Source organism: Dipodomys merriami, unplaced genomic scaffold (genome assembly GCF_024711535.1).
Source record: "Dipodomys merriami isolate MVZ:Mamm:240054 unplaced genomic scaffold, mDipMer1.0.p SCAF_6, whole genome shotgun sequence".
Lineage (NCBI taxonomy): Eukaryota > Metazoa > Chordata > Mammalia > Rodentia > Heteromyidae > Dipodomys > Dipodomys merriami.
The window spans coordinates 64,603,733-64,620,882 of NW_027206179.1; the positions used below are offsets into that span (position 1 = coordinate 64,603,733).

The 17,150-nt window shown below is 42.9% G+C and overlaps 1 protein-coding gene across 3 annotated transcripts in view; it reads right to left on the reverse strand.

Annotated features, from left to right (window-relative positions):
• Mtus2 (microtubule associated scaffold protein 2) overlaps positions 1 to 17,150 on the reverse strand; it is a 577,850-nt gene that overhangs the window by 115,518 nt on the left and 445,182 nt on the right. For all 3 annotated transcript variants that reach the window (XM_070003044.1, XM_070003046.1, XM_070003043.1), the window contains 2 exons: positions 15,197 to 15,295; positions 5,085 to 5,296 (listed from right to left, as the gene is read on the reverse strand). In XM_070003044.1, the coding sequence (XP_069859145.1) occupies positions 5,085 to 5,296; positions 15,197 to 15,295 (311 nt within the window). The remainder of the gene's footprint in view (positions 1 to 5,084; positions 5,297 to 15,196; positions 15,296 to 17,150) is intronic.

Here is a 17,150-nt window from a genome sequence, read left to right on the forward strand (position 1 = left end):
ACAGAAGAAAAAGATTCAAATCACTGGACTTTGCAAAGTGTGATTCCCAGACCGCCACACTCATTGCTACACTACCCGGCAGTCTGGGACCACAGATTTTGGCAGGTCTGCTTGGCTTACTGCGGAACATGTTTAATTGTATGGGCAGAGCTGCCCGGGGCTAGAGTAAGCATGAGGCCAAGTTAGCACCTCAAGGTGGCATCTTAGATTTGTCTCTGGATGCTGGGTTGGAGCTGTGTTGGGGCTGACAGCTTTCACAGCCTCTCTGTCAGGGGCTTTAAGTGTGAGGACACAATGGAAGATTCGTATCTGGATTTTTATGCTTTTCTCTAGTGAGGAGACTTATTTCTAGCATGTCCTTAAAGGTCCAGCACACTCAGGAAAACAAATACAAGAACAATTGAAAAGCTAGAGTAGAAAAATTTATTTCTATTCTTAAACACATTTCTATTCTTAAATCAGATTCTAGGGCAAACTCTCAATGTACAGGAGAAGCATCTCTTACTTGAAATGTTTCAGATTATTCTGGGTTTCAGGTGTTATTATTATTGTTGTTTTTGTTTTTGTTTTCTATTTATACATATGAGTTGGGGGCAAAATCCAAATCTAAACATGAAGTTCACTAATATTTCATGTAAACCTCTATTTATAAGCTGAAAGTAACTTTACATGATAATTTTAGTGTGCCTTGACACTAAATATTCACTTGTGTCCTGTCAATACTCAAAACTTGCCAGAGTTTTGAATATTTCAAAGTTCAGATTTTCCTGTTTCTTCTCTTCTCTTTCTCTCCCTCCTTCCTTCCCTCCCTCCCTCTCTTTCTATTTCCTTCCTTCCTTCCTTCCTTCCTTCCTTCCTTCCTTCCTTCCTTCCTTCCTTCCTTCCTTCCTTCTTTCATGCTGGTCTTTTTTTCGTGCTGGTACTGCTTTGCTTGTTTATTTGCTCAAGTATGGTTATATGACACTGAGCCACACCCCCACTTCCCAAAGTTTAGATTTTCCCATGAGGAATGTTTGATCTGTAACATAAATCCCAAGTGTCTTAGACTGAGTGTTCCCTTTATATGGACTAATAAATTCTTCTGTGTCTAAACCTGTTTGAGAGTAGAGTTCTTACAATATGTCTTGTTTGATTTCCTTGTGCTCAGATAAGGTTTATTGAGTATTTGCTCCTAGTGGCTTTGTGCATTAACTTGATACATCAACATAATATCCTGGTGAAGAACTCTCATCCTATTTCAGGTGTAAGTTGAGACTCTTAAAGAGGTCAGAGGGCACTCAGCCGTGGGGAGCCCAGTGAGGATGATGTTGTTATTTTCAGGCTCACAAGGCTCACAAGGGGCAGGGACTTGCTCCTGACCCCCACTGCTGGGTGGAGGCATGGGTGGCAGCTATACCTGGCTAACCATGAACCTCTTCTTACTCCTCCATGATCTCTGGATGAAGACAGTACAAAGTAAAAATGGCACATGTGGACTCCTTAATGGATGGAGTTCTGGTAGGTCTTCTAATCACAGAAGACTGGGTATACTTCCTCATGGCTGATCATTTTTCTCAGGATAGGCCATCTGTTTTCCACACAATAACATGGGCCCCTCAGGCTGCCTGGTCCTTGATTCTCAGAAGACCACTATTAGAGGTTCCAAGGCATCTGCCTCTATGTCTGGAGTCCCACTCAGAATTCCTGGTCTACAGTGGTGTTGCTGAAAGACCAAACACCTGACAACTTGTGTGGAGGCTGCTGCTCAAGTAGAGACTTGTGTGTGTGTGTGTGTGTGTGTGTGTGTGTGTGTGCACATGTGTATTGAGGCTTGAACTCAGGGCCTGGGCATGTCCCTTAGCTTTTTCATTCAAGGTTGGCATTCTAGTGCTTGCGCCACAGCTCCATTTCTGGCTTTTTGCTGGTTAATTGAGAGATAAGACTTTCCCATTAGGCTGGCTTCACAGATCTCAGCCTTTTGAGTGGCCAGGATAATAGGGTGAACCACTGACATCTGGCTAATTAGAGACTCTGTGTGTGTGTGTGTGTGTGTGTGTGTGTGTGTGTGTGTGTGTGTGTGTGTGTGTGTGTATGTTTAGACCATGTGCCTCCTCTCACCCCTGGATTTATCTGGAAACAGAGCAGGAATCAGGAAGACAGGAAAGGATGCACAGTATGGGGGGGGGGTGGAGCACCACAGTCCTGTCTGATGCCTGTGTGGAGTTGGTGGTTGTGATTGACTGGGAAGTCAAAGCAAAACATGTCCAGATCCATCTTGCTGACAGATGATGCAAAACACTGCTCTGTTGTAGGGAGGAGATGCCTACAGATCACTTGCTAGACCTTTTTTTTCATGCCAGTACTGGACTTAAACTCAGGGCCTGAGCACTATCCCTTAATTTCTTTGTTCAGGGATAGCCATCTACTGCTTGCGGCACAGTTCTACTTACAACTTTTTGATGGTTAACTGGAGATAACCAATGGTTATGGATATACCAATGGTTGATGGTTCATTGAAGATAATTAAATTTTCTTGTCTGGATAGCTTCAAACATTGAACTTCCTAGGATCTCAGCCTCCTGAGCAGGTAGGATTACAGGCAAGAGCCATCAGTGCCTAGCTTACCTATTAGACCTTTTGAGTCTCTGATGTAGGAGCCAGGGACATTCTAGAGAGAAATTAAGCTCACAGTTCATGATCCAAATGAGTTTGTCTCAGGCACAGAAATGTAAAACTATGGGGAACCAACCCTTAATATTGACACTGTAAGTCACCTGCCATAATACCATAAGTGGTCCAGAGGTTCTGACTTGTAAAGCACAATATATAATAGCTAATGTCCATTCAGTGCCCACTGACATACCTTCCTACCTGAAAGCTTCATCAAGGGGTTGGTATGGTTCCATGGGTGATGGGTGAAAAGGTCATGGTGGGCAGAGCAGTGGGACGGTGATTACTGAACTCAAGTGAATGCTAGTTTTGTCTCTATTGTAGGCTGGACAGGCCATGGGAAATATGCATCAGATGGACAAGCCATGCCATTCTTTCTCCAAAAAGGAAGGTGTCTATTTTACTGTGGCAAGTCAAGCTTCTTTGGTACCTCAAAAATGGGTATAGACGTTTAATCCTTGCAGGAAGTGGAGTATGGGCACTTGTCACTCATGATTGACAACAACATGACTAGACCAGAAAGAAAGATTTAAATCCACACTGGTAATTTATTCTTGTTATTAAAGTTTGGTTGGGAAGGAGGCTGAAAATTTTGGTGCTATTTAACTTGTCAGTCTTTACAACAAGACATTGATAAATGGCTCCTTCTGTTGAAATCTTTCAACAAAACACAACAAGAAGTATGAGAAACCAGGTACCAGTGGCTCATGCCTATATTCCTAGCTATTTAGGAGGCTAAGATCTGAGGACTATAGTTCAATGCTAGATGGAGCAGATAAATCTAAGAGACTCTTATCTCTGATTAGTCAGCAAAACATCAGAAGTGAAGCTGCTACTTAAGTGGTAGAGCCATAATCTTGAGCAAAAAAGCAAAGCCAAATTGTGAGGCCCTGAGTTCAAGCCCAAGTACTGGCACAAAAATTAAAACAAAATTATTACAAAAACCTTAACTCACGCTTCTATATTAGAGAGCACAAGGAGAGGGGTAAAGATACAAAAAAGGGAAGACTCCCCGCTACTTCAAGGTTCAGTAGATAAAAGAAGAATCCAGTGGACAGGGTGCTATTTAATATTCTTCTGTTTCTCTTGTTTCAATTAGTCAGTGAACCTTTGGTTCACTTTGTACTGTCTCCCAGAAGACTCACCAGTGAAACCCACAATGCTTGCTCTTTGGATGGTTGAGGTGTGGTTACACTTTCTCACAGTTCATGTTAAAATTTGGCAGTGGACGTGTTAGCATTGGGAGATGGGGTCATTATGACAAATTAGTATCTTTATTTCAAGACTAGATTCCTTCTTGGGGGACTAAATTAGCCCTCTGTGTGTATGTGTGCTGAACTCAGGGCCTTGAGCTCTTGCTTGGCTTTTTGTTTCAAAGCTGGCTCTCTACCATTTGAGCTCTTGAAAGAATTGGTTGCTACAAAGGGACTGGGTTCCTTTGTCCCCTCTCTCCACACACAGCTCTGATCTAAACTAGTGCACGCTACCAAGCTTTTGACTTTCTAGTCTCCAGATCTGTGTGTCCAAAATGAATCTTCTCTTTAAATCAATTACCCAGTCTTGGGTATTCTGTTATAGCAACAAAAATATGCACCAACCTATCTATACTATTTACATATTCTAGGTTAATCTTTCTTTTCACCTCCCTACCCCCAAGAACCTAAAACTGGAGTGCTAAGACAGTCAGATGCCCGCCCGGCTTTGCCAGGGCCTGGTGATAGTGAGAAACTGGGAGGTTTTAAAGGCCCATGTCTAATCACAGACGGAGTGTCCAGCAGTTCTCAGGAGCCCCAGACATTCCCTCACAATAGAGCAACACTCTTTGTATTTTCAGAGAAACTGAAGATACAAAGGAGCCTCATCTTACCCCATCTGCTTTCTGAAATGTGAACAAGGGCCTTCTGGAAGCCCCTGGACTGTACATCCCTTTTTCATCAGTGTTGTGGCCCTGACTGGCTTTCATGGGACGTGAGCAGAAATGCCAGCATCTGCCCATCTGCCCTTGAGAATGAACAGCCCATGCTCCGTTTCCTCCATCAATCCCATCTTCAAACATGCTCAGGTGTAATCTTTTCTTCCCCCACCCTTCCCCTCTGTCTCTGTCTCTGTCTCTGTCTGTCTGTCTGTCTGTCTCTCTCTCTCTCTCTCTCTCTCTCTTACACACACACACACACACACACACACACACACTCACACACACACACACATCTCCTCTGTAAGGATAGTGGTTGTTTATTACTGTTCCCAAACTAGTATCTTTGAAGTATAAACTTGGTTCCCATGCCCTACAATGCTGCGGGAGCTTCGGATGACTTCTGAAAATCCAAGTTCAATTCTACCCCAAACTCAAACTACACTCTGACTCCCAATAGCCAGCACCATCACCCTCTTTGGGGAAAGAAGAAACCCTGTGGCATTCATGAATGTGTTCTCACCTTTCCAAAGAAATGCTGAGTGGATATAGCCAGGGCGTCGAAGCCACAGATGGCCCTCCTCAGCTCGCCCTGGACCAGGCTGAGCTGCCGCGCCTGCCGCTCACACCTGTCCTTCAGCCGTTGGACCAGCTGCCGTTCTGCCTCTCGGGCCTGCAGGTCAGGCTTGGATGCAAACCCATTTCGAGGAGCAGTGGTCCTCTGCTTTGGGTATCCTGTAAGAAAAGAAAAAGACACGGTTAGGTTTTTTCGTTTTTGTTTTTGCTTTTTGTGCCAGTAATGGGGCTTGAACTCTGGGCTTGGGAGCTGTCCTTGCACTCTTCAGCTTAAGGCAAGCACACTACCGCTTGAGCCACAGCGCCACTTCCGGTTTTCTAGTGGTTTATTGGAAATAAGAGCCTCATGGAATTTCTTGCCCAGGCTGACTTCCAACTGCAATCCTCAGATCTCAGCTTCCTGAATAGCCATAATTACAGGTGTGAGCCACATAGGCCTAAGCCTATGTGGTTTTGTTTTGTTTTGGTCTGTGTGTGTGTGTGTGTGTGTGTGTATGTGTGTGTGTGTGTGTGTGTGTGTGTGTGTGTGCGTGTGCGCGCGCGCGCAAGTGCGAATTGAGACAGTTTTAGCTACATAGCCCAGGCTGGCCTCAAAGTCATAATCCTACCTTAACCTCTATAGGATTATAGTCATGTACCACTACACTGGATGGATCCAGTCACTTATGAAAAGATCTTCATTATAAATATGAGAACAGTCTCTTGCAAAAGTGTTCACCAGAAGTAAGTGGAGACAAAGAACTTCCTGTGGTTTGTCATTTTAAGAATTAAAAAGACAAAACAGGGACTTACATTATTTACTCTGTTTACAGTTCCTAAGTGCAAAGTTTTATGTGTGAAAAAAGAGCAACCCACAAAGTCACATTCTTTCCAGCCTCCAACATCTCTTCTAGCCTGACAGGAGTGATCAAAGCAGGATCTTTGCTTGCTTGTTTGTTTTCCTTAAAATAGATAATCCTTGGGAAATGTGTGATGGGAAATCAATCACTCACTTACTTGTGATAGAAATCAGACTTACAATAGCACAACAACCTCTCACTGGCAGTGGAGCTTAATGTGCTCAGGTCCCTTTTCTCCATTTAGATTAGCCATGCTGGTGACTCTTGTTTGTGATGTCAATACAGAGCACCTCTCTGCTCAAGGCAGTCATTTGAGCCACAGCACTGCCTTTCTCTTTTTGCTTGCTAACTATAAGTAAGGATGCCACAGACTTTCCTGCCTGGGCTGGCTTTGAACTATGATCCTCAGATCCCAGCCTCCTGAGTAGCTAGGGTTACAGGTGTGAGCCCCCACAAGGATTTCTGACTTTAAATATCTAGGCAGGTCTCCTGCAACATGTGCCCTGCCCCCCACCAGTATGACTTCATACCATCTCCATGGCTAAAGTTTAGTGTATGCCACTGTCATCTCTCCCCCTGCTTCTTCTCACCTTCTACCCTTCCATATCCAGAATGATTCATTTAGGCATGAGGCAATTCCTCACCAGTCTTCTTCTGCTTTTCTGTGCATCAGGAAGGAAGCTCACACCCCTGATCCTGCCCACAAAGTTCTGATCAGGCAAACAGATGATGTGGCTTTGCACACAGATAGAACCTGGAGCTCTGTTGGGTTGAGAGCAAAATCTAGGAAGGCTTATGGCAACTGGACTTCCATGCCGAGGCTTGAAGAAGGGAAGGTAAGACCCTAAAGGTTAAGGGCTCCTAGGTGAGCCCTTCCTGGGACCACTGTTGCCTCCTGGAGGCTATGGGAGACCTGCACCCATAGACAGAGGACTAGTGATTGCTTGGTCATGCTTTCCATAACAGAGGCACATTTCTCCCTTTGACACTGATTATTTCCAGTGTGCTTTCTTCCTGTCATTCTTTGTTTCCCAAAGCATCAGGGATCAAAATAAAACAATTCCGAAAACAACTGCCATGCCAAGAGGTGGTGGCTCACTCCTGTAATCCTAGCTTCTTAAGAGGCTGAGATCTAAGAATCAGGGTTTGAAGCCAGCTCAGGCTGGAAAGTCTGTGAGACTCTTAGCTCCAAATTAACTAGCCACCATGAAGCTGGAAGTGGAGCTGTGGCTCAAGTCATAGAGTATTATCAGCCTTGAGTGACAATGCTCAAGCCCTAGCACTGGTATAAAAACAAAAATAAAGAAAATAGCAGCCACTTTAGTACCTGATCCACCAAGACCTAGGATGGCACTGCCTTTGTGGATACATAGGTGGCCTCATGTTTAAAAGAAATCTAAATATTCCTGATTAGTAACAGCAGGTGTGCCTATTTTAATGAAAACTTCCTTCTTGACAAGTCATCAGTGATTTCAGTGTGATGTCACATAGAACAGATGGGAAGTCATGTGACTTACTGCTGTTATTGCTTCTTATAGTCTGCCTTTATGAGATCAGAGTCTACGGTATTCTAGAAAACTCTCTTGCATGTTGCAGGCAAATCAATGTTGATGGTGCACTTCAACATCTTCTGTATTGAAATCAAAATAAAAATGGCTCCCTCTGTACTGAAAGACATAGCCTAGGCCCTAAGTAGACATCTGCCCACAGTTACTGTTTGTCATTCACTGTAGTAGCTGGTGAATTTATAAAAAACAGTCCAGTGCTTTAATGAATGTGCTGATACACCAGATGTTGACCCTGATACCATCCAGGGGTAGGGTTCACTCGTGTCTCGGCTAGTTAGAATTAAGAGGCAGGAAAATGTTTAAAGCAGCCAGAACAAGTTTATTTGAGAGCACAAGGCAAGTCAACAGACTTGAAAGAGACTCTTGGTGGAGAGGGGCCCCCAAAACAAGGGTCCAATGGAATCTTCACTTGGCCTGGCTCTTTTCATTGGTTTAGTGGACCCACATGGCACTGTGGGAGGAAGAGTTTGGGTGAGGACTCAGTGAATTATGGAAAGAAGCAGCACCATGATGGAGGTTACATGTTATCTACCATGTGTTATAGCCAGACCTTTTTATATCCATCTACCTAAAAGTTCCTCTTTCTTTTCCTCAATACTATTAACACAAAAAGCATGCTGTCTTTGGGAAATTGGAAGGAAAAAAGCAAAACTTACTTCCAGTGCAGTGAATGCGAGCTAATTGCCATCTTTGATGTCTCAGATCACCTCTGAGCTTATAAACATGCCCGCACTCACGCTGTTCCTGTGTTTTTAACTGTCAAAGTTAATCTTGAGGAGAATGGCTCTTTATACCTTCCATCTTTAACATTCATACTATCAATTTTTTATGGTGCTAGGGATTGAATTTGGTCCCTCACATATGCTGAGCAAATTCTTAACTGAGCTACATTTCCAGTTCTAAAATTATCAACATCACTAAGGGGAGGAGCCCAAAGGTGCAATGCCTCTGGACCTCTGATTGTATAAAATAATATCTGATCAAAATAAATTCCAGCAAATGGAAAAATAAATTATGATCATCATCTTCATCACCATCATTATCCTGTTAGAAATTATCCTCAATGGTAAATATAAGAGTCAGTAAAAAAAAAAAAATCTCACTACTGGCATTTATTCTGTAGTAATCACATACTCAAAATTCCAGTAGAAGCAGCTTACATTTCTGCTTCTGGAGCCCCCAGAAGTCCTGAGCCTCTTTTCTTTCCTTCCAATTCCCCAAAGACAGAAGCTCCCTGAGAACGGCAACTTTTGGGATCAACCCACCAAAGCAGCTTTGTACCTAAAGAGACAGCTATATAACGAGGCCAGCCCTGTGTGGGTCCCAGTTAGCTGCTTCTCCATGGTGCCTCATCTCTAACACAACACGTCAAAGTCCCAGAGCTAAGGCTCTGAGAAGGAAAGGCTGAGAAGGAAAGCTATCTGTGGGGTTCCTTGTTGCATTTAGTTGAAAACAGTCTGATTTTTTAAATATAGTCTTGGGTATATCCATGGGTTCTATGTCTGAGTATTCATCCATCTACATCAAGCTTTGATCCTTTGTCATGATTCCCTATCCAACATAGACTAAAACCTATTTACATAACATTTGCATGTTATGTAAATGTGACAATTGTACAGATTGTATTTACATACCTCTTTATAAGGAATTTGAGCCAGGTGCCAATGATTCCTGCCTGTAATCTTAACTACTCAGGAGGCTGAGATCTAAGGATTGAGGTTTGAAGCTAGTTGGGTGAGACAAACCCAAGAGACTCTTGTCTCCAATTAACCAGCAAAATGCTGAAAGTAGAGTGTGGCTCATATAGTAGAGCACCAGCCTTAAATGAAAAAAGCCATGTAAGAACATGAGGATTTGAATTCAAGTCCCAACACAGGAATTAATAATTGGAATTAATAAATGGAATTAATAATAATAGTAGTAGTAATAGGAATAATAATAAAAAGAACATCTGTGGATTTTGATATCTTACCTTATATGTAGACCTTAACATCACGTGACTTTTGGAGGGCCAAAATATTTGACTACCTTCCCTGAGCCTTTTCTCCTTGACTGCAACCAAGGGAAGTACAAGGAAGCAGACACCAGAACCAAGCCCATCCCTGGCCTCAGGGCGGCCATTGCCCCTGCCCCATAGGGGCCAAACTAGGTCGGCCTCCTCTCCCTGCAGGGTTCTGCTAGGCCACACAGCATCACTATCATATCTCCACAGGGTTGGGGCATGCTTTGAATCTAAACTATCCCCTCATTGTCCCAATCCTGCCCCAATCACAATGTCCTCCTAGTTGTCCTGCTGGTTGCCGTAGATCAAGTGAGAGAGATGGGATCCATGCTGGTGCCAGTGACAACTGGCCACTCAGAGGCCCCTGGGGGAAAGGTCGGTAACCGGACATCATCCTGAAGGTGAGTACAAACAGTTTGCGTGCGAAGGCTGAGCTGCAAATAGTTTGCGTGCACAAGCTAAGCACTGGGGACAACTCAGAATCTGAAAATGGATATTAAAAATTCATCTGCTGTCATCCAGTCCCCAGCCAGAGGATTGCAATGGATGGGGAAGCTTGGTTTCCTTTTAAACCTGGAAAACTTCACAGACACAGTCATACAGGGTGCTACCCCCGGAACTTGCACAATTCCACTAGCAGAGAACGCCTCTGACCTTCACACTTGTAAACAAGAAGCAAAGTAAGTATGGGACACAGCTTTAACAGTTTCTCAGTTTAAGGAAATTCACTTGATGAGATTGGACAACATCCTCACAGACAGCAGGACCTCCCAAGGGGTGCACAAGCTGATTTCTTTGTGGACTTGGACTGGACTTTATATTTGTCAAACTAATCTAAATGTATTTCAGAAAAATTTGTCCGGTGGTGTGTATAATTTTCCCACTGAGCATTGGCAGTTGTTTGCCTGGGTTTGGCTTGCAATGACAGAAGGCAAAGAGCAGGTGCTAGAAGGTGACAGATTTCCTCCAGACAGTCCTAAGCATAGGAACGGCCAGGGATTATGGAATTGGGCAACACCCAGCCACAATAAATAAAATATAATTTTATAGAAAGCATAAGTTGATATTTCCCTACTCCAGGAAGGTGCTGTTTCTTTTTTTCACTTTCTTGAGGAGAATAAAAATACACAGGTGCAATCAATGTTTCCAAAGTCATTGATGAAAAATTATTTGAATAGTCTATACTTTACGCAAAATACAAATGGGTAGAAACTACCCTCATCTTATACAAATGGGTAGAAACTACCCTCATCTTCAGGCAGTGGCAGTGCCTCACATCTGTAATTCCAGCTACTAAGGAGACAGAGGTTGGGAGGCTTGCATGTACCCATGAGACAGAAAGCTAACAGAAAGCTATCCTCCAGGGGCATGGAAGATAGCTCTGCTAGGAGTATGGCTCTTATTTAGGGAATAATAAAAATGTTATAGAATCAATGATGACAGTTGTATAATCTTCTAACCACACTAAAATCCCCTGGTGACATACTTTAAACAGGTGACTTTTATGACAACTGGATTATGGATTAACTAATAAAAAAGACTCAGTAAGGACATTCAGTTAGCTCCATTTGAACATGGAGCTATTCACTGCCATTTAGTGGGGCATTTTATCACTCATCTTTACCATGACATGGTAGCACAGACACAAATCCCAGTTTACAGAACAAACAACTAAAGCTCATAGAACTTGGGTTATTTTCCCAAGGTCACCCATCATTTTATCAAGATTTTATTTGGGGCTAAGCTGACTTGGCAGCATATAGAAGAAACAGGGGAAGACTTTCTATTGAAGACCACTAAGAACAGTGTTTGTAGATGTAAAAGGAGAACTGGAAGAGAGTGACATCACAGAGTCAAAGGAAGGAGAAAGAGTCAATAATGTCACATGCCAGAGAAAAGATAAGGAATAAGACATGCCTATTAAGACCTAATAACCAAGAGGTCACGAGTGGCCTCTGCAGGAGCAGGAGTGAAATGGCAGATGTAGACAACAGTTGGTTGAGGACTCATCCATAAGCTGTTCTAGTTTGGATCTTGAAATTTTCTCTCTCTTTCTCCCTCTCCCTCTCCCTCTCCCTCTCCCTCTCCCCCTTCTCTCCCTCTCTCCCTCCCTCTCTCTCTCTCTCTCTCTCTCTCTCTCTCTCTCTCTCTCTCTCTCTCTCTCTCTCTCTTTCTCTGTGCGTGTGTGTGTGTGTGTGTGTGTGTGTGTGTGTGTGTGTGTGTGTGTGTGTGTTATGTGCTGCTCCTGGGGCTTGAACTCAAGGCCTAGGCACTGTCTTGAGATTTTTCTTTCAAGGTTAGGACTCTACCACTTGAGAACATCTCCATTTCTGGATTTTTATAGTGGCTTATTGGAGATAAGAGTCTCATGGACTTTCTTGCCTGTACTGGCTTCACACTGGGATCCTCAGACCTCAGCCTCCTGAGTATCCAAGATTACGGATATGAGCCACTGATGTGCAGCTGAATGTTCTCTTAAGGTCCATGTGTTAAAGGCTTGGTTCCCGTAGTGATGCTACTGGGATTATCAGAATGTTTAGGAAGTGGGGCCTAGTGGGGGGCTCTTAGGCTATGGGGGGCATGCCTAGAAGAGGACAGAAGGCCCCAGCACCTTCCCCTTCTCATTTGCTCCATGGCTGGGATGTGAATGCTTTTGCTCCACCCTGTGCTCTTGCTATGATATGTTGCCTCACTCCATGCCCAAAAGCTATGAGGCCAAGTTATCATGGATTGGAATCCCTGAAGCCAGGAATCAAAATACATGTTCTCTATTTATCTCAGGTGTTTTGTTACAGTGACAGAAAACTTACGAGACAAAGATGGGAAATGTGAACGATTCTTTCCCAAGACATTCAGGAGAAAAGAGAGGCATCTTAGAAATCTAAGTGTCAGGGGAATTTTGTTCAGAATTATTTTGTTTGGAGATGGGAGACATAACAGAAGATACAACCCTGGCTTTCACTCAATTTACAGTTGAGCAGGGAGAGAAACATTCCTCAAATTTACCAACGAGAGAGTCTCTCCTAGCTAGGGGTCATTCGAAGGCTCAATGGAAGGATGTAGGCATTAAATGTTCTAATCCATATTCTGTACACTGAACAAAAGGAAGAGCCATTATTCAAAAGGTACAAAGGAAGCACAGACTTGAGCCTGGGCACAGGAAAACAACACCCCCCAGATCTCCACCATGATTGCTCAGCCCTTCCATGTCACCATCCTCCAGGGCTGGCTCTTAACACACCTGGGATAGGCAAGGATCTATGCTGAACCTCAAAAGGTTTGCTCCTGTGTATATTTGCTCTACTGAATGTCAGTTGTTTGTGAATGTTTGTGGATTCAGGTAGATGGCAAGTGGATGTTTATGTCCTCTCAAAAATTCTAAGTTGAAGTCCTAATCCCCAGTGAAGTGTGCTCTTTTGGAGGTAATTAGCTCCTAAAGGTCCTGAATGGAATTTATGCTTTTATAAGAGGAGGGATGTAGCTGGGTGTTGGTGGCTCACGCTTGTGATCCTAGCTACTCAGGAGGCTGAGATCTGAGGATCTTGGCTTAAACTCAACCTGGGCAGAAAAGTCTGTGAGAGTTTTATCTCTAATTAACCATCAAAAATCTGGAAGTGGAACTGTGGTTCAAATTAAAGTATCAGCCTTGAATGAAAAAGCTAAGCAACAGCACCTAGGCCCTGAGTTCAAGCCCCAGTATTGACACAGAAAAAAAACCCAAAGAGGCATGTTAGTGATCGATAACAATAACAGTGTACTTTTTACATGTTATAATGCACAATATTGTACTGCACATCATATGTTGCAGTATTATATAGTATTATAATTATGATTATATTATATGGAATTATATGTCCTAATATGTGGAAAGAATCAAAATGTTTGACAAAATAATACAAATTCTAGGAGGAAATAGATGGAAGTAAACCTTTGTGTAATTCTTTTTCTCTAGATGAAGTGATACCATATCACTTGAGGTGACAATGTTACTAGTTAAATGTGTATACTGTAAACTCTAAAGCAAACACTAACATAATACAAGTAAGAGATGTGGATAGTTACTCTATTAACAAAGAAGATAAAGGACTCCTAGAAACCACTCAATGCAAAAGAAAGCAATCACGGATGCAAAAGAGAAAAAGAATGTGCAGGTTGAATACAAAATATGGTGAGATGGTAGATTTCATCCCAAGGAAACTAATAAACCTGAAAATGTACATGTATCAAAGGCGGATTTCAGACTGGATATAAGCACAGGATGCAATTACATGCTGCCTGCGAGAAACTATTTAAATATAAAGAGATAACAAGTAAAAAGGATGAAGTGTGGAAAGAGATTGCATCATGCTGAAGTAACAGAAAGCTAGAGTGGCTTCTATTAATAACAAGTAAATTAGATTCCAGGGAAAAGAATATTACCAAGATAAAGGTCATCTGTTAATGATAAAATGGTCAGTTCATCAAAATGCTAAGCTAAACATTCATGTACCTCATGTCAGAGTTTCCAAAAACATGAAACAAATGTGGATAGAACCCAAGGGAGAAACAGACAAGCCTACAATTATAGTCTGACATTTCATCCCGCCCAATTACTGACAGAGCATGCAGTCAGAAAATCAGAAAGAGTATAGTACACTCGAATAAAGATATCCCCAGTTGAACTATAAGATTTGTAACACACTTTATATAGAAAAAGCAGAGTTAGACATGAAACATTTATTAAGATGGGGGCTGTAATCTTAGTTATCAGGAGGATGAGATCTGAGGATCATGACTGGAAGCCAGCTGGGGCAGTAAAGTCTGTGAGATTGCCAATTAACCACCAGAAAGCCAGAAGTAGAGCTTTGACTCAAATGGTAGAGCATTAAGCCTTGGGCGGAAAAGACAAATGAGAGTGTGAGGCCCTGAGTTTAAGCCTAGTATTGGCACAAAGGAAAAAGAAAACAGAATATCATGAGGTTAAATCTTCAAAATGTTGTTTTCAACTCTAAATGACTCCCTCGCTCCCTTCCTCCCTCCCTTCCTCCCTCCCTTCCTCCCTCCCTCCCTCCCTCCTTCCTCCTTCCTTCCTTCCTTCCTTCCTTTCCTTCCTTCCTTCCTTCCTTCCTTCCTTCCTTCCTTCCTTCCTTCCTTCCTTCCTTCCTTCCTTCCTTCCTTCCTTCCTTCCCTTTTCTTTTCTTTTCTTTTTTTTTTGCGTGCCAGTCCCAGGGCTTAAACTCAGGACCTAGGCATTGTCCCTGAGCTCTTGTGCTCAAGGCTAATGCTCTACCACTTGAGCCACAGCTCCACTTCTGGCTTTTTGGTGGTTAATTAGAGATGATATTCTCCTGCCCTGGCTGGCTTGAAACCAAGATCCTCAGATCTCAGCCTCCTGAAGGCATGAGCCTTCAGATGCTGGTTCTTGGAGTAACAGATACTTCTAAGCAATTAAGGTTTCCCTCTTCCACATGGCATAACATTTTGCTTTTTAAGGGAAAAATAAGGCAACCAACGGATTCACTCAATGTAGTGTCAGAAAACATCAACTTATGTATGCCCACCCTGGACAATTACTAATACAGGGCTGGCACTGCTCCATGAAAGACATTTGAGTAGAAGAAACCCTAAGTTCAAGTCTTCCCCAATAGCATAGATTGCATTTCTTCAATACCTGGTGAATGAAGCTTGGCAGCAGTAGCTGCTGCTCTCTTAGGTGATGAAACCCCGGGTTTATTAGCATCTTGATCTCTTGGTGCTTCTTTCTTTGCTCCTATAAAGAGAGTTTGAAAAGAGAAATAGAAAGTCAAAAAGCTAGTGACATTACCATTGATAACATGCATTGTTTTCAGAAAGGGACAGCTCCACGAAAGGCAAGTGATGCAATGATAACACAATGTTTGCTGATTGTTGCTATGACCACTGTCCTCTGGCTGGAGGAGGAGACTTTGTTTGCAGCCCAGGGAATTTAGTGTCCAGTGGTCAGGGGATCAAGTACACTGTCATCTCTGGATTGATGAAAAAATACCCCAGTCTCTGGAAGTCACTGCCACCCCCAATGGCTTTGCAAAGCATCTTAGAATTTAAATTTTACCATTCATAGTTTCTAACTGGGTCTGCCTGCCTCTGTCTGCTGGAATATTTTCTCCCAGAAGATAGGGAAGGAATTGCAGCTGAACATAATTGCTTATGACACTGGTACAGCCAAGCCTGGGGGGACATAGTTGACTCTAATTAATTTCCATGTACTGGTCCACCAAGGTGACCACAGGGGCTTATGGGCCTCACAGCTGCAGGGGAGGCTTTGTGGAAGCTGCAGCCAAAGCTGGCCCAGCAGAAGGGATAACCTGAGTGCAGGGGACAGCGAGGAACCCATGTAGACCCCTCCCCCTCATATGATGGTGGGGGCCAGGGCTTGATCTTCACAGAAAGCCCGGGAACTATGGAGGGAAGATTAAAGAAGTCACACTGACCTCCATGTCCGTAGAACTCCCATCAGTTTTGGTGCACTAGTGTCATCTCAGAATCAGTGCTGGGGCCATTTCTTAGAGGGAGAACATGAATGCCCCCAAGCCCTGACACCAAATTCTTCTTTCAAGAAGCAACTGTCACTAGCAGTTGGGTTTTTATTCTCCCAGATATTATATATACACATGTATATAACACACATGTGCACATACATGTATATATCCACATACAAATCCACATAGATGCACATATATACATGCACATGCATGCACACATACACATATACATATCTATATGTATAGACACATATGTATATCATATACATATGCAAATACAGCCATTGGTTAAATATATCAGACACTATATTTCCTTTCCTCCCTCCCCTCTTCTTTGTTCTCCTCCCCTCCCCTTCTCTCCCTTCCTTTTCTGTCCTCTACCTGCCTCTTCTCCCCCTCCCCTCCACTACTTTCATTTCTCTGACAATTACACAAGACTTGTATAATTTCTTTTTTTAAAGAAAGAGAAAGACCAAACACTAAAATTAAAATAATTCATCGGATCCATGAACACATCAGTTGCCACTGTGGTCTAAGTAAGTAATCCTAGAGGGAATAGTAATGAAAAGTTCCATACAGGCTCTGCAAGCAAACCTCCCCCTAGGAACACAGGCCACCTGGTAGAATACTTGGCTCAGAGCCTCACAGCCATTGTCAGGGCTAGCCTTCATGTAGTTTTCTTGCATCTAGGCTCAGCCTAAATGTCTTCTAAGTCCACTGTAAGCTTTGCTTGAACTCTATGAGGTCTCTGAGAATCTAGAAATGGTGTTATCATCTTTGGTTTCATGGATCCTGTTCTACTAGGCCACTCTCTCAGCCCCCTTGGCTTCAGCGTCATACATTTTCCCATTTGAACAAAAATATCCAAAAAATTCTGCCTGAGTTTCTCTCCCTTGTTCTTCTAGCTGAGCTTGTTCATGCAACATGTTCCCACAACTGTTTATTTTATTTTAGCGCCAGTGTGAGAGTTTGAATTCAAGGTATCATGCTTTGGCTTGGCTTTTTTGCTCAAGGCTTTACCACTTGAACTGTTCCTGTTCCATGATTGTTGCTTGTAGCTTGGCTTGTAGCTTTGGTAGCTTGGCAACAAAAATCTGTGCTTTT